General features: G+C 46.0%; 1 protein-coding gene across 12 annotated transcripts in view; it reads right to left on the reverse strand.

Annotated features, from left to right (window-relative positions):
* LOC147029787 (putative methyltransferase-like protein 25) overlaps window positions 1-27,892 on the reverse strand; it is a 221,289-nt gene that overhangs the window by 190,738 nt on the left and 2,659 nt on the right. For all 12 annotated transcript variants that reach the window (XR_015056087.1, XR_015056089.1, XR_015056088.1 and 9 more), the window contains exon 2: window positions 17,559-17,687. Coding sequence is in view for 6 of the 12 variants with exons in the window: in XM_085873104.1 (XP_085729230.1) it covers window positions 17,559-17,687 (129 nt within the window). In the remaining 6 variants the exon portion in view is untranslated. The remainder of the gene's footprint in view (window positions 1-17,558; window positions 17,688-27,892) is intronic.

Raw genomic sequence — 27,892 nt, forward strand, 5'->3', positions numbered from 1 at the left:
CTTGTTCTCCCCACTGTATGTATGTATGTATGTATGTATGTATGTATGTATGTATATATATATATATATATATATATATATATATATATATATATATATATATATATATATATATATACACAAGACTACGCGCAAGTCGGCAGCGTGTAACTCGTCACTTCGCCTAAGTCGGCACCGTCAAAAAGTCCCTAATTTATGTAATGTTAAATCCCTTTGAATAAAGTCTACAAGTCGTCATCTCTAAGTCGTCACTTCATCTAAGTCGTCAGATGTCCATTCCCGCGTAATGGAAACTCAAGTAAATTACCACGCCTAACTCGTCACACGGAACTGCTGCCTCATGAGAAGCCCGATTCCATGGAATCGTGATGAGTGCTCATTGGTGAACACCGCCAGTGATAGGCTATTTATAACTGCACTACATTCAGCTCAGTCAGTGACCACGGTGGTCGCTGGCTCAGTGTGTGGCCAGGCTAGGCCGTGAAGCTGGGCATCGAGTACTGTATTGGGTATTACGCAAGACGGGGTCTAAGCCGTGGTCGTCGTGACGACAGTTGTCATTCTACTTGCCCTTATTGGAAAAATACATCAACCTGGATGCTGAGTTAGGCAGCACCCAACAAATGACTGATGCAGAAATTGTGGATTCTGTGAAGAATGTCTCTGATGATACGGGTGACGTGGACGATGTGGACATCGTTGATCTCGAGGACTCAGGGGAGACATACTGTTACAGAAATGGCCCTTAGTAGGCTACTAAATAGAGGATTAGCTCAGATGCCCCATTAAATGCATGTTTAGCTTGGTTGTTCGGTAAAATGGGCGTTACATGTGTGTCGGGAGATGTAAGAGGCTGTTTATTGTTTGTGCGGTGGATCGAGAGCTCCCTCTTCTTCCTTCCTCATCCCGGACGAGGCCCCGCCCAGTCGGCTGAGAGAGTGTGGCCAAAAAGAGGAAGTGAAACTGAGGGGAGGAGTTTGTCGACTTCGTAAAGGGGGAGGAGCGAGTGGCTCGCAGCGAGCGAACGAAGACCTCGTAAAAAAGGGTTCAGTTTTGGGGAAACAGTCGGTTCTCGAGGCGTGCTCGGGTTTCGAGGCGAGAAGGAAAGGGAATCTGTGGTGAAACTGAGCGCCGAGGTGGCGCCGAGGTGGCGCCGATCGGCTGTACACGGGACAGCTGTGTCTGTTTTTCGTGAGCAACGAGCCGAAAGAAAGGCGGGGAAGGCAACAGAGAAACGACGAGTGTCTGTCTGTGATCTGCTCGTGAAGGAGGCAGGAGAAATGACTAGAGGCGGCCTGCACGTCGAGTCGGCGATCGACTCTTATGAGGAGGTGATTCTGCCGTGAGAGAAACGGCGGTCGGCTTTGGGAGGCGAGCGTAGAAAAGGAAAGAAAAGGTGATTCTGCAGAGAAAGAAACTGAGAGGATGAAGTTGAGAAATCAGGCTTCGAGGAGGAAGGCAAGAGGGGAAACGACGAAGCCTATGACAGTCCTTACTCACCTCACGGCTCGACACGTTTGCGGATTACGTTGGTATCGCGATTGAAGATGCGTGACCCGAGGCCTGTGCTGAGTCAGCCGGCGTTATAAACCCCGGAGACGGCGGTGGTGAGGGTGGCGCCAAGAGTCAGGTGAGAAACCCACCACCCCGGAATCGCAACAGTACATTCCAAACGCGCCTCCAACTATTCTGGAGGCATTCAGCCCCCTGGATGTGATGCGCCGATACTATCGTTTGGTGGAGGATTGTGCAGCCAACATCATGGAATACAATGACCGGTTTTAGTCCTTTCTCATGCACCAGATGCCCAAGAGTTTGAGGCAGTCAAACATAACGGATTACTTCGCGAAGGAGTAAAGGATTGATCGAGCTCAGTGTTGAAGTCCGATCATGGTTTTATATTGGCTTGTTTTGTACATCACCGCACTCACTTACACATAGGCATTGAGTGGTAATCATCACCACGATGACTGTGTCATGTAATTTGTCGACATACCATCACCGATGGTATACGAGTTGTCTTTCAGTTGTTCATCATCTTTACTTTTGATAAACTGATTCATGAATTCCAACTTTGCTTGATCACTTTCCAACTCACCAATGAACCCCCACCTATGCCCCGAGGATTGCGTTTCCCTTTTGGTACAATAGCCAGCTTGGAGATTGTTGCGCCCTCTCACACGTACGTGTCCAGGCCACGCGCGAGCGACTTCATCCTTCACCCCACAGTCATCATGAATGTTCGCATACACGCAAGTCGTCACTTTTTTCTCAGTCCCAATGGTGACGACTTACTTGTCTACTATATATGTGTATATATATATGTATATGTGTATATATATATATATATATATATATATATATATATACATACATACATACATACATAACATACATACATACATACATACATACATACATACATACATACATACATACATACATATATCCTGGTATTGGCGCAGTGGTTAGGGCAGTGGCTTGGGATCCAAAAAGGTCCTGAGTTCAAGCCCCGTTGGGCCACTGAATTAATACACCAGGGGGTTGACTCAGCCTGTCATCCTTCCGAGGTCGGCGAAGTGAGTACCAGTGTACTGGGCCGGTGTATCACCCGGTTAGAATAGGTGTACCAGATCCCTGTGTCGTAAGAGGCGACCAGGGTTGCGTCAGGAAAGGCATCCGACGTAAAACCTGTGCCAAATCATTATGCGGATCATAACGGATGATCCGCTGTGGCGACCCCTAACGGGAGCAGCTGAAAGAAGATATATATATATATATATATATATATATATATATATATATATATATATATATATATATATATATATACATACATACACCTGTATATCCATATACATATACATACATATATATCCATATACAAATACACATATTGTTGCGGGCCGGGGGTCGGTGGCGAGAACGACCACTAGGTGGGGGGGTTACGCCATCTCCCACAAGACTACCCGGAATTGTAGGCCGTTGCTCCGGATATTTCTGTGAAGCGGCGGGTCGCTTAACCGACCGTGGACGCCAATATCTCAACCTCGTAGCGTCGGGTCTTTTTGGCTGGAACCAATTTACCTAATTAACTATGCGATTTCGACTACCGGGGAACCACGCCCTCGGCACGTCTTGCTCGAACCGGGTCACTCTACTGACTACCAACTCCGGTTCGGGTACAGTTGAGCGGAACTGCCGAAGCCATGCCAGCAAGGATGAACGGATTATCGGGTATAAAAACCCGGCTAAAACTCAGATCCGAACCATGCTGGACCAATGCAAGAATGGACAGAAACGAACTGGGAACATTTCTAAGAATGGTAATTTATTTTCAAATAATAAGACACAGAGCAAGACTGATCGCGGTGAAGTGAAAAAGTGAAAAAGAGAGTGCAGGCAGGATGGAGTGGTTGGAGAAGAGTTGCAGGAGTGATTTGTGACAGAAGGGTAGCTGCAAGCGTGAAGGGGAAAGTATACAAGACGGTAGTGAGACCAGCTATGTTGTATGGGTTGGAGGCGGTGGCACTAACAAAAAGACAGGAAGCGGAGCTGGAGGTGGCAGAGTTAAAGATGCTGCGATTCTCATTGGGAGTGACGAGGATGGATAGGATAAGAAATGAGTATATTAGAGGGACAGCGCAGGTAGGACGGTTTGGAGACAAAGTGAGAGAGGCGAGATTGAGATGGTTTGGACATGTGCACAGGATGGAAGCGGAGTATATCGGGAGAAGGATGTTGAAGATGGAGCCGCCAGGGAGGAGAAGGAGAAGGATGTTGAAGATGGAGCCGCCAGGGAGGAGAAGGAGAAGGATGTTGAAGATGGAGCCGCCAGGGAGGAGAAGGAGAAGGATGTTGAAGATGGAGCCGCCAGGGAGGAGAAGGAGAAGGATGTTGAAGATGGAGCCGCCAGGGAGGAGAAGGAGAAGGATGTTGAAGATGGAGCCGCCAGGGAGGAGAAGGAGAAGGATGTTGAAGATGGAGCCGCCAGGGAGGAGAAGGAGAAGGATGTTGAAGATGGAGCCGCCAGGGAGGAGAAGGAGAAGGATGTTGAAGATGGAGCCGCCAGGGAGGAGAAGGAGAAGGAGAAGAAGGTGGAGGTGGAGGGGGAGGTGGAGGTGGAGGTGGAGGTGGAGGTGGAGGTGGAGGTGGAGGTGGAGGTGGAGGTGGAGGTGGAGGTGGAGGTGGAGGTGGAGGTGGAGGTGGAGGTGGAGGTGGAGGTGGAGATGGAGATGGAGATGGAGATGGAGATGGAGGAGAAGGAGGAGGAGAAGGAGAAGGAGAAGGAGAATTATCACAGAATATATAAGCAAAAATTTACACTGTTCAAAAACACTTGCACAGTTTCTACTTACAAGACGGGCCCACACACTCAGACGATTTATTGAAAGATCCCCACAGCCAGAGAAGGAGAGACGAGCTGGGGTCCGCAGTTCACATGGGGTACCTCAACGTTGGAGTGAGGGGTGCTCCATAGTGCGGCCCCTGGCAATGGTCGTGCAGCTCAGCCCGCAGTCACACGCGTGGAGACCGTGTCTGCGAAGGAGCCCGAGTCAGTTAGAGCAGAGTCCGAGGCGGGGATCAGGGCTGCAGACAGGACCCAACGAGAGACCCGGTCAAGGTCGGGTCAAGGTCTTCCCAGCTCTCTGACACTCAAAACGAACAACCCCCAAAGAGTGCAACCACTCTACGACCTTCCTCCTTTCTTTTGCTACCAGCCGACGAACTGTCTCACTCCAACGCTCTCACTCCAATGCTCTCCTCTCTCAGGGTTGCTTCGTAATTTATAGATCTCCCGCAGCGGGGAGGGGCCTGGGTGAAGCTGACGTCACTGTCCGCCCTGATTGGACGGGGCTTCCATGGGTCCGCCCTTTCAGGGCAGGGTTTCGGCCATACCGGGAAGCCCGCCCACTCCACGCGTGTCCGGATTCGTCAAAAAGGTACTACACAAAGATTTTGTCTCGGAAGGTGAGAAGAAGGTACTGTTGTTCATAATGGAGGGGATATGAAGATTTATTAATCTAACTAAAAAAACATCGCAACGCACCCCAGTGTCTTCCCACGACACACAAGGAGGGGTTCTATCTGCACATATACTTAATGACATAACCAACTACGGGACAACTGTATGTTTGTATGCAGACAGTTCTGAGAACAGTAACAACATTGTGATAAATCACTTAATCTCACCAAGTCATTCATGTCAGTCGGGCTTGGATAATTTAATAATTTATAAGCATTTTTCATATTAATATTTTTTGCTATACTATTGTTACGAATTCGCGCCCACTGGCGTGAGATCGACTGCGTTTTCCTAATCGCAGCCGCGTCGCCTACCGGAGGAACAATTCAGTCATGACCTTCCGGAACAACGCCGGAACCGTCACGGGTGGGATCTTAATCCCACCACGGCCTAGCCAATTTTATACCCATGCAAAATAGGGTCAATCACCGAATATCAGTATACCTAAGTTCTCGCGTGGGTAGCCTACCGGGAGACCGTACCTCGACGCAGGTCAGCTTGGACACGAACCGCTCAAGCGGTCCGTTCCGTTCTTCAGTGATAACCGAGAGGGTATTATGGCTGGACCCGATTCTATTTACCGGGTGTTTAAAACCCAACTACTATTCCGCAGTGCAAGATGGTATTCCAATAAGGGAAAGAGGACGCAACGAACGGGGTACATTTAACCAAGCACATTTATTTACTACGACACACGTATACAGGGAATACTAAACACGCATGCAGTAAGCAATGCAAACACGTATACAGGCAACGAAAGCACTACAACTGACTCTAAGCAATTATCAATGTACAGCACTTACACAGTTCTACTTATAGATGGCGCCACCAACATTCATTCAAAAGAAAAGAAAAGACTACCCTCAAAGACAAGGGAGTCAGACAGGGTCCGTAGACCTTTATACCATGGAGCCTTGGTGACCGAACGGGCCCCACGAGACCGTTGCAGGTTACCTGCACCCTCGTGGTGCCTTGATGGGCGCGTCGCGACATCTGTCCCCACGGCAGCTAGAATAGCCGCGGCTGACTCGGGCCTTCCACGGGGCCGGCGAGCTCTCTCCGGCGCTCTACACTTGGACGCGCAGGTTTGCACCACGGAGCTGGCAGAGCAGAGCCTCCAGTCCGCGTCCCTGGTGCCACGCCCGGACTCCTCACCAACCGTGAGCTCCGACGAACGGGTCGTTCCACGGACCGCTTCTCCACAGACAAGCCACCACGAGCCGAAGATCCCGACCAGGAAGAAGAAGCCACCAAAAAGAAACCACACACACACCCTACTTGGCGTCCCGCACGCCCTTATATTCCTCCTGGCTTCTTGCTCCGCCCTCCTTCGAGCTCCTCCGGGAAGCTTCGAGAAAGGGGGCGTTCCCTATTCCTAACCCTCTCGCCCCCCCCCTCGCGGCACGCGGGGGGTGGGGGGGGGCGGGAATCGTTACATGGCCCAAGCCTAGGGAGATTCATTCCCAAAAAATGAGACCCCTCCTTCACATGACCTTTGACCTCTGGCTCGAATCGCACCTCCCCCACACCAAAGCGCGGGAAAAACAGGCGGGAACATCCGTGCGCCACTGATGTTCCTTCTTGTTTTTCCCTCACGTTATCGAAATCCCTTGTTCCTTTTCCTCCGCAGAGACGGCCTTCATGAGCGGAGAGGGTTGCGATTTGGTTTGTGGAGAAGGGGATCGGTCGTTGGCGTAGCAGGGAAGGTGGTTAGGTGATTGGCGTAATTGTGGATGGCGTTGTGGTTGAGGTGATGAGGATGGCGTGGTTTGTTGAGAGGCAAGTGTGGTTGGTCCAAAATAACGAGAGTCAAAGAAAAACGGCTATCTCAAAGATCACAGCCCTGTGACACGAATAAATCCCATGAAACAAAGGTGGGGAAATCTAACTGAACACAGACTTACCGGAATAACTGAACTAAGGACCTTTATGGTGTTCTGCGAATTTCCACAGCCGTAACACTATATTTCTGTCGTTCAGCCTGTGCCTTTGTGTAATAATTTGATTAATCAATATCCAGTTCTTGGGATACACCAAAGATAGAACCATCTTTACCAACATGTCATTAATATCAGATTTAAAATAATGCCATTAAAAAATTTATTTTTGTTGAGTTGAAATAACACATATTGACATAATTCACCACAACACTTAGAATTTAATTCTTGGACTTGAAATGTTTGATAAACACCATTCTGTAAGAATTTTATTACTTCAACAGGTGGTGGAAGACCAAAACTATCAAAATAATATTTGTCTTTACTATTAAAAAGACAAACCCAATGAGAACCGTTCCCATTATTATCTTCGAAGTTCATAATAATATTCTTTGTATGTTTGGACATGTTTGTTAATTCATCTCTCATCCAAATAACCACATTATGAATTTTTAATTTCTTACAATATTTGATAAGCTCTAAATTTGATGTATTCTTTCCAAATTCTTTAAACCACTCATCAATGCTCATTTATTTATTAGAAAGATATAATCCATTACCCCTTTTAGTTAATTTTACACCTGCTTGTGCGATAGAAGAAAGCATATCTCCAACTAACAATCTCACTTTATCAGGCTGACTTTCAAGTTTTTCAGCAAACTCTACAATTACACCACTTCCACTAATTTGTTTCTCCAACTCTTTGTTATGTCTTTCCAATTTTTGAGCCCGGAGTTGAGCCTTCCTTTCGTTGGCAGTTTTCACCGCTGCTAAAATACCACTCGTCAATGCTCCAGCCGCACTTAAAGCAGCAAATAAAGGAATTAGAAATGGGAGAAATCCTCCACTCGTCTCTCTTATTGAATATTTCTTCAACATTGGTTTTGACATTTTAATTTTAAGTGAGCCAGTATCGTTCAAGATTTTCACCTGTTCCCTTGTGAGCAAAACATCAATTCTTACTGCTCCTTTTCTCTGAATTGTATTAACGTTAATCATACAAGGCTTTTGATTTTGAATACAAGATGATAGTTTATGAAGATTGACTTGATCAACATATACCCGAGTTGGCACTTTACAACTCATTTATTTATCAAAAAAATTATGTGAGACTAATCATAACATTATCTCCAATAATCTGTAATTCTGTTTCTTCCAAAAGCAAACAATATATATCAACTTCTTCACTCTCTTCTCCTTAAATGTATAGGGAAGTATCCACTCGATTAGACTTTATAGTTTCCTTTTGAGCACTCAGGTAAATCGCCTAGATTGTATACAGACTTTTAAATGCTGTCATATCCAAAATGGGTTCTTTATTTAGAATTGCTTCACACACCTTTTGGTAAGACTTGTATGCTTCAGCATAATCATTTTTTTCCCAATTAATTTCCAATCTATCTCGTGGATAAAATGTTCCATCTCGAGAAACGCGAAGTTGTTTCACCTTAGCATTATCACTCAACACATTACACTGAACAACAAAAAATTTTTACTGGCGATGTGTAAAGTGATTTAGACTAATTTGGGTACGCTGATTTCAAAAATCATAACCGTTTTGCTGTATCACGTCAGGATTTTCAGTAACAGAAATATTCCCATTGCCTAGAAGTCAGGATTTCAATGAAATTTACAAAAATTCATTTATTCATTTATTTCATCATGAATGCTTCAAAATTATAGAAATTACAGAAAAACTCCACTAGAATGTAATTAAAAATGCTTTAGGCATTTGGCTTTGCGTTTGTGCTGCTCTGTGTCAGTTTCACGATGCAGGAACCAGCAGAAATCGCCCATCATGTTCGGGTTGTGCCGCCCTTGGTAACGCGTCTCCATGAGTGAAATCTCTTGGTGGAATCGCTCGCCGTGCTCGTCCGAGACTGCTCCCAAGTTGTCAGGGAAGAAGTTCAGGTGCCGGTGTAGGAAATGGATTTTCAGGGACATCCTGGAGCCAAGTTTCCTGAAGGACTCCAGCAGCTGCTGCACTATTTCTTCATAGTTGTCCGCGCGCTCGTTCCCCAAGAAGTTGTCCGTCACAGCTTTGAAGCTCCTCCACGCTGCCAGCTCTTTGGGGTTTAGAGTTGTCGGAAAAGTTTCGTCCTTCATAATCTGTCGGATTTGCGGTCCAACAAAGACACCAGCCTTGATCTTGGCCTCCGACAAGGTGTTGCCAAACTTTTCCTTGAGGTATAAAAACCCACGCCCATTCAGATCCATTGCCCGTACAAAACTTTTCATCAAGCCGAGCTTTATGTGGAGTGGTGGAAGGAAAACCTTGGCTGGGTCGACAAGGGCGACATGCTTCACGTTGTGTCGACCAGGTACATGCTCTTTTCGCTCTTCCCAATCTTTCTTCGTCCAGTGATTCTTGTCGTCTCTGCTATCCCAGAGACAAAGGAAGCACATGTATTTCGTGTAGCCTGACTGCAGCCCTAACAACAGCGCCACCACTTTCAAGTCTCCGCAGATGTGCCAGTTGAAGTCATTGTACTTGATGGAATCAAGCAGCTGCCGCATAGTCTCATAGGTCTCTGTCATGCCGAACGCGTGAGCCAGTGGGACTGATGGTTTCTCGTTGCCATTGTGGAGCAAAACAGCCTTCAAGCTGTTCTTCCCCGAGTCGATGAAGAGGCGCCAGTCTGCAGGATCGTGATCACACCCAAGTTCTTTCAACAGACTGTTGATGTCACTGCAGAATGTCATCGTGTCTTCCATCTCAAAGAACTCAGCCATGTCTCTGTGACGTGCTCTGAACAAGGATATCTTGGTGTTAGGTTCAAGTAGATTCCACTGCTGCAGCCTTGATCCAAGCAGCTCTGCCTTCGCCTTTGACAGCGAGAGATCTCTTACAAGATCATTTAAGTCTCCCTGGTTCAGAAGGTGTGATTCTTGAGTGTCGGGTTCAAAAGGTTCATCATCACCATCCTCTTCACCACTGCTTACAGCTATGTTCTGATCAGCTGGAGGTGTTGGAACGGGGTTCTCGTCATCATGAGGCACAGGTTTACGAGCAGAGACGCAGTCAGCGTACTTGATGTGACCTTTAGTCTTCTTGTTGAAGCCGGCGATGCTTGTGCAGCAGAAATAACAATGATCATGATGATTCTGCGGCTCACCCCATATCATGGGCACCGCAAATGGCATGCTCGCGCGCTTGCCCACCAACCACTGAGTCAAGGTTGTGTGACAGCTTGTGCAGCAGATGTGTGGTGCCCAGCTCTGTTCTTGGTCCCCCACCTTACACCCGAAGTAGTGAAAGTAGGCGGCCTTCATTTTCACTGCTGTAGATATACTTCGCTGTTGATCTTTTTTGGTATACCGACCACAGACATAACAGAAGTTGTCAGGATGATTGGTACAGGAACGCCTACTCATCTTTATCTGAAAGAAAGAAATATAACACAAGTTAACAACAATTGTACGAAATAGACATGTTAAAGACATATGTAAGTTTCATTGAAATCCTGACTTCTAGGCAATGGGAATATTTCTGTTCCTGAAAATCCTGACGTGATACAGCAAAACGGTTATGATTTTTGAAATCAGCGTACCCAAATTAGTCTTAATCACTTTACACATCTCCAGTAAAAAAATTTTTTGAAATTTGTTGTTCAGTGTTATTCTTATCAGTCACAGTATCACCATCTGTTTTTTTAAATGAGCCACAGATATCATGGCTTTCCTTCCAGAACACCCAAATTCCACATGTAAGTGGTTTGGTTCAGTTTAACGTGTTGGCATCTTCTTTGAAGGTATGATACATTGAGTGGTTTCTTTGAGTTAAGTCTTCTATTCAACATCTCTTCTGTTTTAAGATTAGGAGTATATTCACTAATATTCCAACTAATTTCATCAATTAGAAATTTATTCTGATCAGCAAAAGCATTAGCCACACCAAAAAGCAATCTATTTTCATTATCTTTCCTTTGCAGTTGAAATCTAATTCTAAGACCATACAGAACTTTATCATGATCACAAAATCCAAATATACCTTTAAGAGGAACTGCCACAGTAAAACTATTACCTGCTTTTGTATCATCATTATACATTCCTTTCCTTTGACTATATCCAGGGTCTGTGTTTGTTCCCATTGCCATATCAGGAATAAAACCTTCGACAGCCCCCTTTACCATTCTATCACAAAATGAATATCGTGTAAATTTCATCATTTCAGATACGGCAGAGACAATCAACCGCTTCAACTTCTTGTGTTCCAATGTACAAACGAACACTATCAAACATTTTCCAGAATAAATAATTTCCGAGTGTAGCGTTTGTGTTATTCGCAGCCTTAGTGAATGTAAATTTACACAACAAGAAACTTTCAGCGAGATTCAAATAAGTTTGTTGATTATTTATTTCAAAACTTTTGTTCCATTTGCATTCCAGTCTGTTCCAGTTATTGCATTTACCTTGAAGTAGTCTTCTTTTTTAGTAGAGTTTGAGATGACAATGGTATCATCCAAATCATAGACACTATCAATTGCTTCCATACTTGTATTTATTTAGGAAAAAAGATGTTAAAACTTTTGAAACCCTGACCTAAGTATTTGAATTACTTTCTGTCGTTCTTGGGGAGACAACTGATATTTGCTTTTCTTAATTTCTTTTATTGCTTGCAATTTGAGATTCCTTTTGGGCATCTTTTATACTCTTTATAGCACCCGCTACTTTTCCCACAGCAGAAGCAGTTGAACCAATTAGTTCTTTATGTTTAAGAATTGTTGAACCCATTCCCATTAGAGTATCAATTATCTCATCTCCTTTTTCTCTAAATTGATGTCCGACACCCCCTTTGTCTCTTAGGTTTATAGTATCCTCTACCAAGATACATACCTTCACCCTTGTAGTATGGGGAAAGGAACATCCCATCCCCTGTAATTATTTTATATTTTCCCAAATTCGTGTTTCCTCACAATAACCATTGTATTTATTTATTGGAAAACTTCACGTAGGTGAATTTTGATGGATATATTTTCTCCATTAAAAGAAATCATGCGATTATCTTGGTCGGTTATCCTAAAATTTACTCTGTATATGGTTTTTCCTGACACAGGGAGATAAACCAGATTTTGGGGTTCCATATGGAATTTATAACCAATTGGGGTTGAGTATGTGCTGAATGAAAATATTGTATTTGTTCTTATTCCATCATTATAAGCACCATCAATCAAATCACAGTGAATTAATTCCGAATTTATTCCTGAGGATATTTGAATAACATTATCACTGTAAAACGTCCCATTAGTTACAATCTTTTTTGAGGAGAAACCCAACAACTCTCTGAATGAATTAATTATCTGTGTGCCAAGTTTGAACAACATCGGTAAATGCATGTCCGGGAAATGGTTGAGGACGTGTTCGACACTGGGGGGGATTTTCTAAAACTAAAATAGCCGCCAGTCGGCCATCTTGGATCTGACGTCAAAAAAAATGATGAGCATATGTATACCATCATGCATTGTCTTTTTGCCAAGTATAAATAAAATCGGTCCAGACATGTCCGAGATATGGTTGCGGACGCACACACGCACATCACGACCAAATCCATAAGCCCCCGTTTTGGATTATGTCCAACAGGGGCTCATAAATAGTACAGGCATTTTAGCAGAAATATTTGGTCAACCTCCCACAAATTGCAACAAAACCAAACTCAACAGATTTTGATTCCTGGATATGTCCTCAGTGACAGAAAAAAAGGTCCTAAGGGATCCTCCGGGGGGAAAGTCCTGAAATCATGGAAATCCAATGTGGCCGCCACCCGGATTCGGGGAAAATGAGAAAATTGTAAAGATTGATATTTTAATATGTAAATATACATTTTTTCTGCATTCTAATTGTTTCTAGTTATGGTCAGTATATTGATACACAAGAATAATTATAAAAAAGTGAAATGTGTTGAGGGTAAAATAAAAAATTATAGCTTTTTTGTCCAAAAATGTCAATTTTTTGTCCCGAAAGAAAAAATATTTACCTGATACTAATTTTGGCTCCTGGAAAAAACAAAACAAAATAAGAGACGTTGAAGACACAAGATGAAATCAACTCTATGGCAATACAATATAATTATGTAAATCATTGAAACATGACAAAATTCACAATTCCACTCGGGGCAATCACATCTGCCTGACGAAGGTTTCGAAATGAAAAAGAAAATTCGCATTAAACTCAGAAACTACATCCATTATAAACTTACTATACATGTTGAGAAAAATCAAGCGTATTAAAGTTAGAACTCGACAATGTCGTTCTCATCCTCATCATTGTCACATGGAGTGTTTGTGCAGCCAGAGCCCCTGCAGTTTCCACAAGCTGGAGTGCACTCGATGTTGTGCTTCTTGCATGTGCATCTCATGGTGCTACATTCAGCCTGGCAGTTGTACCTAATAACACATAACATATTTTCAGGAGCTGGAGCTATTGATGTCTGAAGTGGCACAAAACCCTCGTCACACTTCTGCCAACCCCAGTCTGTGGAAGAAGTTCATCTGCACATCCCCTCCATTCATGAACTTGCAGATACACGCGCAGGCTGTGATACTTTGCTGCTTCTGATGTTGGTGGTAACGTCTGTGGTTGCATGTGAGAGGAGCTCCAAGCCACCTTGTCCCAGTACCGCTGATACCGGTGGGTGTCCAGGGTGTCAGTTGACTTTCCGTTGTAGATTATCACCAATGTTTTTTCTCCTGCATCTGCCACATCACATACGGAAGCTGGATATGTATCAAAAACCTTGGCCTGCTCACGGAATGTGTTGTTTGCTTTGAACTTTTTGAGGGAAGCTCCCTTTCCAATCCCATGAAGATGAGATGTCGTGTCACACCCAAGAACTGCATGTAGAAATAGTATGTGCTTGCATATGTCTGTACCAATCATTTTCTTTGTAGCCTTGATGTTCCAGATGCGAGGCTTCTTCGTGGTCTTCTTTGGCTTGGGACAAAAGAAGAGGTCATGGGATTCTAAGCTTGCATGGTAGCATAGGAGGTCTGTCATCACCAACTAACACAGTGTTGGTGAGAGTAGCAGACTGCACGGCCTTCAGTACAATCAGGAGATCAGCATCCCCTGAGGCATGGTGTGTCTCACAGTTCTTCTGAAGCTCTTCACTCAACATAAAAATGAATCGCTGTTTATTCTGCCTATTGGCAAGAAACTGTTCCTTCTTCATTGTGAGACGCATGTAAGCTGTAAATGTCACAGTAGTGCCAGAATTCCCTTTAGACCGTCTCTGGTGTGTCATGTCCTTCGTGTTGGTACTCTCATAACCATCAAACACGACTATGGCATCTCCGTACTTCTTCGTTACATAATCAGTGTACTGGTGGCATATGTGTCTGTATGTAGATCCACGAGACCATGGAATGCGTTGAACAAGTGCCCCGCTATCCAAAACATACTGTTGCCCATCATTGGGGATATCGGCTGGGACATCAGATCCAAGAAGACCCCAGATGGCATCAGCAAAGACTGGCTTGTGTGCTTCTCGGAGTTGAAGAGAGGAATCAAAGAGGGCTGGTGGATAGGTGCACAGTTCATATTTGAAAGCAGACTCCAGTTCTTCTGCTGTCTGTTCAACAGTGATCAGTCTCTGGAAGAGGAGTTGTGGGTCAACCTGGACTTGCTCTCCATAAATGACAGATGACTTCATGCCGAGGGTGACAACTTGGTCATTCCTCTTAAATGTGTACTCGGCAGGTGTTTTCCCATCCATAGATTTCAATATTTTGGCTCCTACAGCATGTGCTGTATCGACGTTGACGTTGACGGTGGGGTGTGCATGAACTCCAGTGGCAATGTTCCTCAGACATGGATCACTACTGAACGGAATTTGGGATCCCTACCCTATGATGAACGGTGGCAAGTGGTCAGAATGATCCCTACCCTCTGTAGGTTAGGGCAAGAATTTGCAATTTCTTCCATGGTGCCAGCGATAGCTTGCCTACTTTTCGCCAAGCACACCGTGGGATCTTCAACGTCCACCAAATAATGGCGGCAAGGGACGGAACACACATTGATGAATCACCCTGCCTGTGAAACATCTTGAAGGCCGGGGGTCGGTGGCGAGAACGACCAAAAGGTGGCGGAGGTTACGTCATCTCCCACCACTATCCGGAATTGTAGGCCGTCCCTCTCGGATAATTAAGTGAGGCGGCAGGTCGCTTAACCGACCGTGGACGCCAATACCTCAACCGCGTAGCGTAGGGTCTTTTTGTCTACAACCAATTTACCTAATTAACTATGCAGTGTCGTCCACTGGGGAACCACGCCCTCAGTATGCCTTGCCGGAACCGGACCACTCTACCGACTGCCAACTCGGGTTTGGATGCAGCGACTGGATCTGCCAAGGTTGTACCGGCTAGAATGAACGGATTATCGGGTATAAAAACCTGGCTAAAACTCAGATCCGAACCATGCTGGGCCAATGAAAGAAAGGACGGAAACGAACTGGGAACATTTCTCCAGTAATTTATTTACAATAAAGAAGACACAGAGCAAGACTTATCGTGAAATATACAAGCAAGAATTTACAATGTTCAAAAACACGTGTACAGTTTCTATTTACAAGATGGGCCCACACACTCAGACGATTTATTAAAAGACCCTCGCAACCAGAGAGGAAGAGATGAGCTGGGGGTCGCAGTTCACTTGGGTACCTGCACGTTGAAGGAAGGGGGTGCTCTGCATGCGGCACCTGCTAATGGTTGTGCGGCTCGGACTCGGCCCACAGTCACACGCGTGGGGCTCCTGCCCGTGGAGGAACCCGAGCGGAGCAGTCGGAGTCCTAGGGCAGAGATCAAGGTCGCGGACGGGACCCAGGAAAACTCCAACGAATGCCAGCCAAATGCAGAACTCCACTCGAACGCCCCAGACTCCAGCTCAAACCGCATGACGCACACCAACCAACTCAACTCCTCCAAAAAAACTTACACTCTGAGGATCGCGTCGTATTTTTATGGACCTCCCCGAACGGGGCAGGGGCTCGGTGAAACAGACGTCACCGTCCGCCCCGATTGGACAAGGTCTTCATGGGGTCCGCCCTTTCTGGGCGGGGCCTCGGCCAAACCGGGAGCCCCCCCCTCCACGCATGTTGACTCATCAAGGGGAAGATCCAACGTTGAAAAGGAACGTTTGTAGAAGCGCAAAAGAACAGCGAACTGGACGTTTTTGCCCCGTATGCTGTGGCCAGCGAGGCGAGGGTTGCAAGTGCTGGAAGGTACCGTGGTTGGATGATCGTCGGATGGTTCGTCGGAGGGTCTCTTGAATGGTCTGTTGGAGGATCGTTAGATGTAACAACCTACCTAAAAGGCCATCACAACACACACCTTTGATTCTCCACCAAGACAAAAGGAAGGGACCCGTCTCACATGTACTTAACGGAATAACTGACTCTTGGGACATCTGTATGTTTGAATGCATACGGTTTCCAGATCCATAACAATATTAAATGACGCAATTATCTGTATGTGCGTATGTACGTGTGCATGTCGGCTACATCTGAAAATCATAGAAAAAAAAAAACAGGGCTGGCACGATCTCCACCAAATTTTGCATACGTGTCGGCGCTACCCACAGTCAAAAGAAAGTCCCACCCCCACCTCCCTCTGGAAAGGGGTGGGGGGGGGGAGAAGACGACTTGCTAATGCTGCTACCGAAGGGAGTGGGTGTTTGTAGTCAACACACATTACCGGTACTTATGCAGTCTTTTAACGTGATTGGGAATATTCTTTTGTATGCACCACAAGGCTGCGGGGTAGCATCATCAGCTGAGGGTGTGGCTATTTCACCAATGCAATGCCTTCTGCTGGTTAGGGCAGGAATTTGGCCGTGGTGTCGGTGATAGCTCGCCTACTCTTCACGAAGGACACCTTGGGATATTTGACATCCAGCAACGAATGCTGGGTGATTGGAAATTGAACTGACAAACATAACAAATAAGTTCCAACACTTTTCGTATGCACCACAAGGCTGCAGGGCAGCACAATTGGCTGAGGGCACGGCTGTTAGGGTTAGGGTTCGGATTGTGCAATACCCTCTGCAGGTTAGGGCAGGAATTTGCAATTTATTTCATGGTGCCGCTGATAGCTTGCCTACTTTTCGCCAAGTTCACCGTGGGATCTTCAACTTCTACCAAGTAATGGCGGCGAGGGATGGAACACACATTGATGAATCACCCTGCTTGTGAAACACCAGGATTACAGTTTATAGCTGAGCTGAGATTCAAACCAAGGCAAGACAACTTGGAGGAGAATGTGCGTACTTCTAGGCTATCCTGCCAGCCATTGTTCAAACACTGGTTCTGGCTTTTAAATACAACTCAAAAAGTATCGCCCAACTCTTCTGTCTCTATTGCGAAGCAAGTTTTCCATTCAATAACCTGCCTTGTAACCATTTCCTTGGTTTTGAACTGCAGTAATCATGTATGGAAATGCACAAAATAAAAGGCTTCATGAAAAATCATACACAACAGCACTCCCGTCATCATTTCACAACCTTATAACTGTGATGATTGGTCAAATGGCTCGTTATGATATTGTTTATCAAATCTATTGTATGCACCCGGCTGAAAGTCCATGGCACGTAAAATCAAGACCTACCGGTATGTACAGAAGACTGAAACAAATGAAAAATGTCTCGTGTCGACAAGAGGAAGCCCAATCCAGCAAGGGTATGATGGGCAGCTGCCCTCAAGAACAGATTCACGTTGACAAGCTTCTGCTGATGGACTGCAAGTCACAGCAGGAATGGGTCAGTCCTAACAATCAAACACTCATTATTTAATTAAATAAACTTAGCCAGCACCAAAGAGACAACAAGCAGGCTCAGAAATCTGCTTCAATTTCCCCTCCGAAATGAACTCGGAGGTCCCACTGATTGGATAGCCACAGAAAAAAAAAAATAACCATGCAAACTGGGCCCATGGTGTTTCAAATGCAATTACCAAAGTCCTCATTTCCTAAAGATCCAAATGTTTAACAACATTGCAGCACAGTTCTCACAAATGATAAAAACACAAAAGCAAACTGAGAATTTCTAAAAGCGGGACTTTAAAAATATATATTCTGGAGCAAAGCAAGATTTCAGCTGATTGATGTACAACAATGTGTTACGATATGGTCGTTATCGTTTCTCTGCCACTTTATGCAAACAAGAAGAAGCGTACCAATCAGAATAAGTGACGTTTCCCTCATTTATATTTATTGCAGTATATCTTGTGTTGGTGAAATAATATCGATAGAAATTATACCGCTCAGAGCTATTTATTATTTTTGTCCAATGGAACACTTAATGGGAGTTAGCACAGACAGGCAGACAAGACCAAAACCCTGCATTCCTTTGTGGAATCTTACTCACAAGCCAGACCACAGGGCTCCATTAGTTCATGTGAAAAATCACAAACTAACCAACAGTATCTAGTTAATCCCAAATGGACAAGTTGCAAAAGGTTCTCTTTTGCAGTAACATCAATTCAAAGAAGCCTCAATTGAAGAAACCATCAACAAATGACATACGATTGCATTTTAATGAGGTTTTTTTTTAAACGATTCAATGAAATTTGTTGAAACCTCAGTATACAGGCCTACATTTTATATACATATATACATACACATATATATATATATATATATATACATATATATACACACACACACACACACACACATACATACCTTCTTTTTTGGAGAAACATTGGGTTTGAAACAGCAAAAGGCTTACTTTGTGTCACCTTTTATGGTTGCTTTCTGCAGCTTTCTTCAGCTTGAAGAGCATGGGAGGATATTTATGTATATAATCCTAGCCACCTGGGTTTAATTTATGAGGTGAGAGCTAATTGGTTAGTTCCTCCATTCACAAAATATCACACACTTCACACACACACCACACACACACACACACACACACACACACACACACACACACACACACACACACACACACACACACACACACACACACACACACACACACACACACACACACACACACTTTGATGCCACCCGAGCTTATTCCATTACCCTTTCAAATCAAACTTTATATATAGAGTCTTAACAAACTACTCCAAAGTGATAAAGCTAAAAAATGCAGATGAAATGTGAATAAGTTAGATTAACTGAAAAAAAGAAATCAGATGATTCTCAGTTGCATAAGTATAAAAACCCTTTGCCTTATTAACCCTAAATCACTTCACAAGCAAATATGTTTGAAAGGTTACAAAATAAGTTTAATAGGATTCACCTGTGCATAATCAGTGGTTTAATTAAAAATTAAGCTCCCCCACTTATCTAAGGGGTTTTAAGGTGCAACTAACTTGGTCAACCAACAAGGCAAACATGAAGACCAAGGAGCTTTCAAAAGAAGTCAGACAAACTGGTGGAGGAGCACCATTCAAGAGAGGGTTATAAGAAGATTTCAGTGACTCATTATCCATTTGAGTATGGTGAAATCCATCAAAACAAATAAATGCCTATACCATAGGATCTTCCCACCGGCGACCATCATCCCGAGCAGCTGGTTCGCGCCCCGTCATCCCGAGCGGCTGGTTCGCGCCCAGTCATCCCGAGCAGCTGGTTCGCGCCCCGTCATCCCGAGGGGCTGGTTCGCGCCCCGTCATCCCAAGCGGCTGGTTCGCGCCCCGTCATCCCGAGGGGCTGGTTCGCGCCCCGTCATCCCGAGCGGCTGGTCCGCGCCCCGTCATCCCGAGCGGCTGGTCCGCGCCCCGTCATCCCGAGCGGCTGGTCCGCGCCCCGTCATCCCGAGCGGCTGGTCCGCGCCCCGTCATCCCGAGCGGCTGGTCCGCGCCCCGTCATCCCGAGCGGCTGGTCCGCGCCCCGTCATCCCGAGCGGCTGGTCCGCGCCCCGTCATCCCGAGCGGCTGGTCCGCGCCCCGTCATCCCGAGCGGCTGGTCCGCGCCCCGTCATCCCGAGCGGCTGGTCCGCGCCCCGTCATCCCGAGCGGCTGGTCCGCGCCCCGTCATCCCGAGCGGCTGGTCCGCGCCCCGTCATCCCGAGCGGCTGGTCCGCGCCCCGTCATCCCGAGCGGCTGGTCCGCGCCCCGTCATCCCGAGCGGCTGGTCCGCGCCCCGTCATCCCGAGCGGCTGGTTCGCGCCCCGTCACAAGCAACTGTTAATAAAGATTGATGATTGTGAACACATCCCTGAAACGTCTATATAAATGCAACGTTGTTTGTCGTTGAAAGCTACTCAAGATTTTGGGGTTGTATACAGTACGTACTGTGGTCAGTAATCACACTTACTCCAACCTGCCATTTCCCGAAAAGTTGCTGATATCGGCCAAGCACTCAAATGTGTGTGTGTTGTTCACAAAGCATAACATTCTCTCTTCTAAGTCCCCTACCCCCACCCCTTTCTCTCTCTTTGTCCCATCCCTGCTCTACACCCTCCCAAATACAGTGCAACACCCCTCCTCCCACACGTCTCTGTCTCTCTCACACATCTGGACGGTGACAGCTTGGCTCCGGATGCGTCCAAGCGGTATTCAAGTCCAGACGGGTGTTTGTCTTTGTATGTGCCCGGGCGGTGTTTGTCTCTGGGCGGGAAGAAATGGATTTCAGACATTATTTTGTTTCCATCTTCACTGTTATTCTATGAAGAAGCATTTTGATGAGACAGTATGAATTGTAATTAACGTTCCACCACACATCTCCCTTCCCTTCCTCTCACCTCTCACTGCCTTCCCTTCACCCACCCCCCTCACTTTCCCTTCCTCATTGCTCCTGCACCCCTCCTCTCTCTTTTCCCCCCTTCTACCTCCTCACTCTCCCCTCCCCTCCCCCCCTCACCTCTCCTCTCCCCCTCTTCTCTTCCTCTACCCCCTTTCATTATTCCCATCAGCGAAGCGACGGGTGGTATTTGCTGGTCATTAATAAGTGGAGGACATATCATACCACCCAGATTAGACCCAGATAAAGTCGCATATCCAAACTCAACAGCCGGGCAAGCAGGAAACTGGTTCGGGATGTCACTGTAAAATCCACCAATGAATGAAACATCTGCAAGGCTCTATTTCCGAGATGGGATCAGTGTTCATCAATCCTGTTCCCTTCACAAAGCTGGCCTCCATGGACAGTTGTCAAGAAAGAAGCCATTACTGAAAAAGAGGCATCCGAAAGCTCGTATGGAGTTTGTGAAAAAGCATCTTAATGGTGGTACTGCAGGCACGTGGAGAAACGTTTTCAGATCAGACGAGACAACAACTGAACTTTTTGGTCTAAATTCAAAGCATTACATCTGGTGCAAGCCTAATACTACACATGACCCAGTCAACACCATCCCTACTGTCAAGCATGGTGGTGGCAGCATCATGTCATGGGACTACTTTTCATCATCAGCAGGGACTGGCATGCTTGTCAGAATAGACGGGAAAGTGGACGGTCCAAAGTACAAGAGAATCCTTGATGAAAACCTTCGCGAGTCAGGATATTTATATAAATATACCATAGGATATTTAATGTATGAGATATAAATATGCAGCAGGATATTTAATGCAAGCAATTGAAATATACCATAGGATATTCAATGCAAGGATATAAATATACTGCTGCTGTTCTGCAAAAACCGCATGCCTCAAAGGCAATGGCACACAACATACAATACAGTGATCCCCAAACAGATATTTCATTAGTCATGGTGTAGTTTGTCCTCCCCTCATCTCTGGTGGGTTAACGGGACAAAGTGCATTGTGTTGGTCTTGTCGTTAGGTCAAGTAACTATCTCTGATTCTTAATCTGATCCCTACTCTCACACTTTCCTTTTAGTCATTGTACATAACAAGCATGCAAGCACACACACCATTCAATAGGAAATTGTTTACAAGCACACCACGATGCCTCCCATGGCTCGGATCCTCCACTTCCTCATTGCACACTACACAACACGCGCACGGAAATCGCGCGCCAATGTTTTAATCAAATCTGTGTGCCAATTCCCAACCAGCTCCACACCTTACTTCGCACCTCACACACCAAACCTCACCACTTTAACCACAAATGCCTCCCGCACATGGGAAAAATATTCCCACACCCCTCGTACCTCTGCATCGTTACAATTCACCACTCTATTTTGAGGAGCACCGCACGGCATCGGATTGTCCTCGGCACCGTGCGATGCTGGACCACGCAATAGACGTTAATAGCTCAACCGCATCGTACCGGGGACATCTCAGGTGAGCATCCGGAATTGATACAGCCCTCATCCAGTCATCAGACCACGGCAAGACCAGGGGCAATGAGGAGGGGTCACGAGAATGGCGATCCAGGAGTTGGGTTCGGGCCCCGGGTGTGTATTTTAGCCCGTGAAGGAGCCCGTGAATGGCGAAGAAAGTCCACTGCTATTCGACAAAGACTGTACTCGGAGCATGTTCAGGGCCAGGGTGCCGGCTCGGGGAGTATGCCTTACGTTAAGTCAGGAGCTCTGAGCCGTGCTGAAGCTGGTAGGCAAGCAAACCATTTTCCAGTCCCAGAGCCTGGCAGGGCATGGCTAGGGCCACTGTGGCCCAATAGAGGAGCAGGATTCGGCCCACAGTGCGTTGCTTTCCAGTCAATCGCCCCACCCTTCACCTCGGACTAATAAAAGAGGTGGCGCGGAGCCGTTGGAGTCTCTCTTCACTCTATGTCTCGCTCTTCTTCAGAACATTATTGGTGTGCGATTGCCAGAACACGCTTCTTCTTCAAGAGCCTGATCCGGGGTGATTGCCGTCCTTCGAGACTGCCTGCCGTGCTGTCGACGTCCCACCACCCCGCACAGCTAGACGGATCAGGGCGGAGCACACGTTGCCATGAGCCCCGGCAAAGTATTTAAGCATGAGATAACACGCCATATCATATCATGAGATGGGAACGCTCAGGCAGAACGTCCCACGGAGGGACATGATACACATGCAGGCCTTTACAGTTAGGTTAGGGATCTTACTCCTCACGCATCTATTCTACTCTCTCTCTGTATATGTATATGTATATATATATATATATATATATATATATATATATATATATATATATATATATATATATATATATATATATATATATATATATATATCTCTCCACCCCTCGATCCTGTCTTAATTGGATGCACAAAGAACATCATTACTGACTCGCAATCCCATTTTCCTCTGGCACGACACCGCACCCCCGCCCCATCGACCACACCGGGTATTGAGAGGTCGTTTACCCTCACCTGCTTTATTTCTCTCTGGGCTATCTCGTGTGTGTGTATGTGTGTATGTGTGTATGTGTGTATGTGTGTATGTGTGTATGTGTGTATGTGTGTATGTGTGTATGTGTGTATGTGTGTATGTGTGTATGTGTGTATGTGTGTATGTGTGTATGTGTGTATGTGTGTATGTGTGTATGTGTGTATGTGTGTATGTGTGTATGTGTGTATGTGTGTATGTGTGTATGTGTGTATGTGTGTATGTGTGTATGTGTGTATGTGTGTATGTGTGTGTGTGTGTGTGTGTGTGTGTGTGTGTGTGTGTGTGTGTGTGTGTGTGTGTGTGTGTGTGTGTGTGTGTGAGAGATATGGCACCTATCCTAGCATAAATTAAGATTGTAGACGACATAACAGGATAACTCTGCTCTGTGTCTGTTTTTGTAAGATTGCTTGCCTTTCGCTGCACCCCACAAATTCCTTGCTACCCCTGCTGTGCATAAAATAAAACCCAATTCAATGTGCCATATACTTTTCCTCACTTGATTGTAAATAAATGCTTTGTATAGAAATGTTCCCAGCTCGTTTTTGTGTTTTCTTCCATTGGTCCAGCATGGCCTGCACCCTCGTTTAGCCGTGACGTTATGCCACAACGATCTGTTTCCTAGCCGGCATGAGTTTGGCAGTTTCGCTCGGCTGCATCTGATCTGGTAAGGTGATCCGGCTTGAGCAAGTGCGTAGCAAGGACGGTCCCCCGGTAATTAGATCACGTGACCTTTAGGTAAACAGTACAAGACGGAGGACCCGAAGTCATGTGGTTGAGTTATTGGCGTTCAGTCGATTAGCGACCTGCCGCGTCACGAAGTTATTAGTGTGCGACGGTCTGCGATTCTGGCGAGTCTGGTGGGAACCCGAGGTTCTTCACCCCTCATGGTTTTCGCCCCCGACTCCGGGTCCACAACAATACCATTGGATCTTTAATACAAGGGATATAAATATACCACAGGATCTTTTACTGCGGGATATAAACATACCATAGGATCTTTAATGCAAGGGACCAAAATATACTGTTACGGGCAGGCGTTCGAGGCTTATAATGAGGGGAAGCACTCGGGTCCCTCCCAAATGCCCTGTGATGAGGCCGCCATACACAGATAATTCCAAGCACCAGTGGTTTACTGGGCAACCACAAACGCCAATTGTTACTGCCAATCCTGCAGAGTTACACGACCTCATGTGATACCTTACATGTGGACGGCCGCTCCAAGGTTGGTCACGTGCCCTCGATGCGTACTTGCGTTAACTTACCGTATCAGGTGCAGCTGTGGTGAGCTGCGACGTACACACCGGCTCATAAGAGCCAATTAGTGGGGTAGAACCTCTCGGCTATCTATGTGCGTAGCATGCTGGAGCAATGAAGGAAAAGACAGAACGAGCTGGGGACATTTCCAATACAACAAATTCATTTATAAAGTGAAGAAAGGCCATGTAGAACAATAAAAAGGTTTTAATACAAGCAATGTGTACAGCAGGGGAAAGGATTGATGAGGTACGGCAAAAGAAATGAAATTATTCACAAAACAAAGACACAGGGCAGAGCTATTCCAATTTAAACTTCTATAATCTTAACTTTACGTTAACATTACAGGCGCCATCAGACACACACCAGAGAAAATCACAGAGCAAAGAAGGAAAAGAGAAAGTACGAGGTGTAAACGATCCCTGTGGTACCTGGCGCGGCCGATGGGCCAGCACAAATCCAGTCTCTTAGGAGGGGGGAAAGGGGGGAATAAAACTAGGGGTGTCTATGAGTGGGAGGGGCAAGTGATTGTCAGATGAGGCAGAGAGGAAGGTGTAAGGACGTGTCAGTGGGTTTCGGAAAAAAAGGAAAGAACATGTGAGGAATAGGCTTAACATGAGTGTAAAGAGGTCCGTACGTGTATTTGTTTAACGGCCTCAAGTGGCACTTGGTCTGGTGTCTGGCTCTCTGTTCTACTACTCAGTGACTCCAGGAACAAGAAAGACCAAGCTAGATTGGAGAAGGGCAGGTAAGTGGGCAGCGGGCGGGCCAGATGACAGATGGGTGGGAAAGACAAGAGAACAAGAGGATGTGCCAGATCAGAACTCTCTTTTATCAGTTTCCAGCAGGAGTGACGCATGATAGCGGAACAGGTGGAGGGATGGGTGTTTCTCCATTCCCTCATTGGAGTGTGGATTCGAACCACCTCTGAACCGGCGAGGATTTCCCACCAGAAATTACCCCATTTGCTCAACATTTTGCCACGTGACGGAACTCCCAGAACAGCATGGAGTGATCGCGCACCCCAGCCATGAGCATGCTTCCTTGTCCTTGCTGGTCCCTAAAGGCAGTAATGGTCATTAATGACAACTGTGATTGAGCGATGGCAGCAGTGGTGCAGCGTAGTGGTTGCAGTGGGGCGAGTTTGTGATGGTGATGGTGGTCGTCGAGATTGTGGCATCAATAGTGAGTGGAGGTGAGCTTGGGTTGTGGTCTGATGTCGTGGGGAATTTTGGGAAAGCGTTGTGGTGGTTGCAGGAATGTTGCAGTATAGGGATCTGATGTGGATTTTTTTACCTTGAACTCATAATGATCGTTGTAGAATTCTTGCTGGTTGATTGTGGAATCCTATTTAACTTGCAGGGCTTAATGTATCCCTCGTACACTTCACACAATGAACAAACAGAACCCTCATTTGTTGCAATATTATTTGGTTCTATTTTATTTATCTTACTTTTTAGTTAACCATTAAACCAACCCGATTAATTCACTTTCCACAGCTTAAGTACATTACATCAGAGAGTTTTATTATTACTTGGAACTTGGTCAGTCCAAAGGAGTACAAGCCACTGAGATGCCATACATCACACATGCTTGCACTAAAACAAGATTACATCTCAAGGCATTTATACAGTGACGTTCACGGGACTTGAACAGTCTCGCCAACGTAGAATTAGCCGAAACGATGGAGGCGGTTTATTTTTATAACACAAAGATGGCGGTTCTAATCGCTCTACCGCAAATGGGATGAGGAAGGTGGCACGAGTTGCTTTTCACTGAGTTGATAACGTTTATTCCTCTAACCAGAAATAACAAGACTCGGCAAGAAGAGGGATCCGGGGCGATTCGACGGGATGGTGTGGGATCGGGCGTGGGGAAAACACAGACAATTCCAATGGATATACAAATCTCAAACCCTCTAAGGCGCCAGGTACACACACACACACACACACACACACACACACACACACACACACACACACACACACACACACACACACACACACACACACACACACACAGACACAGACACAGACACAGACACAGACACAGACACAGACACACACACAACGTAACTATTCCTGGTGGTCAGGCTGGACCGTGGTGTGGACGCAACAGTCCCTGGATTGGCGCCGGACGAGCTGGCGTTGCGCTCGTCAGGGGCAGGAGACACCGTGGCGCTATCGACCTCCTGGTCTCGGCCCAAGTCCGCCCACAGCCGCCAGGAAACCAGTTCTGGCGCCAAGCCGCGAGCAGGAGAGGGAGGCAGGTCCGCCCGCCGTTCAACCCCGCACTCCGAGCCAGCAGAACCCCAGAGCCAACCAAGGTGAGGCACGAGGCTCAGCAAGGTTACAAGACATGATGTAACCAGGGCCGAATCAGCGCAACAACAAGCACGCTCCCAGCACAACAGCCTCCACCAAAACGGTTTTCTGTACCGATCTTCTTCCTCTTTCTTTTCGACCCCGAACAGAACCTTTTTATCCTCCCGTCCTCGTCACTTCCAATCAAGCCGTTTTATTGGCCCTGCGCCGTCGCCTTCCGCCAATCGTGATCACGGGGCAGAGCCATCCGCAGCACTGTCCTGTGACGTCACGGCAAGCCTCCAGAGAATACTAAAAGGGGTTTACGCAGACACACTTACCCTATCCCGTATCCCTATCTAATTACGTGACAATTATCATTTCCCCCTTGAAGAAATGGACATTTACTAGACAACTTATCACCACTGAATTGCTACTTATTACATCGAGATCCTGGTACACTCGAACAGCATGGCATACCTAATTAAACATCCTAATTACCCTTTGAATGCATACCCCCCCTCAAACGTAACAATACTTTCATGGGAGAGTGGAGGGGGTTGTTAACCCTAGCTGAATACGTGTCTTCTAGGTGAGAAGCACAAGACGTACGTTTCAAGGCAAAAGTTTGCTGTTATCAGCCCAGGTCACACCGCTCCACAAGACATTTTATCAACATTTAGGGCAAAGGACTCTTGGCCAACAAGCGAAGGGGGCACTGATAGCCAATTCGACTTATAGCATAAAACTTAAATTTATAGAACACCAGCACAATTACAATTGAGAATACATTAATATAATTATTTCCTCCACAGGTCTGAATAAGGCGAAGGTTATAATTAAATGTCCGTTGGGGAATGGCGCGCAGTTCGAACTGGGCTGCTGCAGTATATGCAAATGAGGCTGTCAGTATATGCAAATGAGGTTGTCACCGTGCGGCCTGGTCTGTGGCGTGCATGCAGGAGTGAAGGAGAGGTGGTCGTGTGTGAAATAAGGTAAATAAAATAGATAAAGAGAATAAAGAATAGCTCAGATACAAGACCTGCCAAAAAGCCCTCGTAATGCATTTTGTCCCATCAACCCACTAGACCTAAAGGAAGGGTCATCTAAAACAGATACTAATTAAATAACTGTCTCAGAACCACTACATGATATCTGC

The sequence above is a fragment of the Eptatretus burgeri genome, chromosome 3 (assembly GCF_056783735.1).
Source record: "Eptatretus burgeri isolate ZD-2024b chromosome 3, Ebu_testis_v1, whole genome shotgun sequence".
Classification (NCBI taxonomy): domain Eukaryota; kingdom Metazoa; phylum Chordata; class Myxini; order Myxiniformes; family Myxinidae; genus Eptatretus; species Eptatretus burgeri.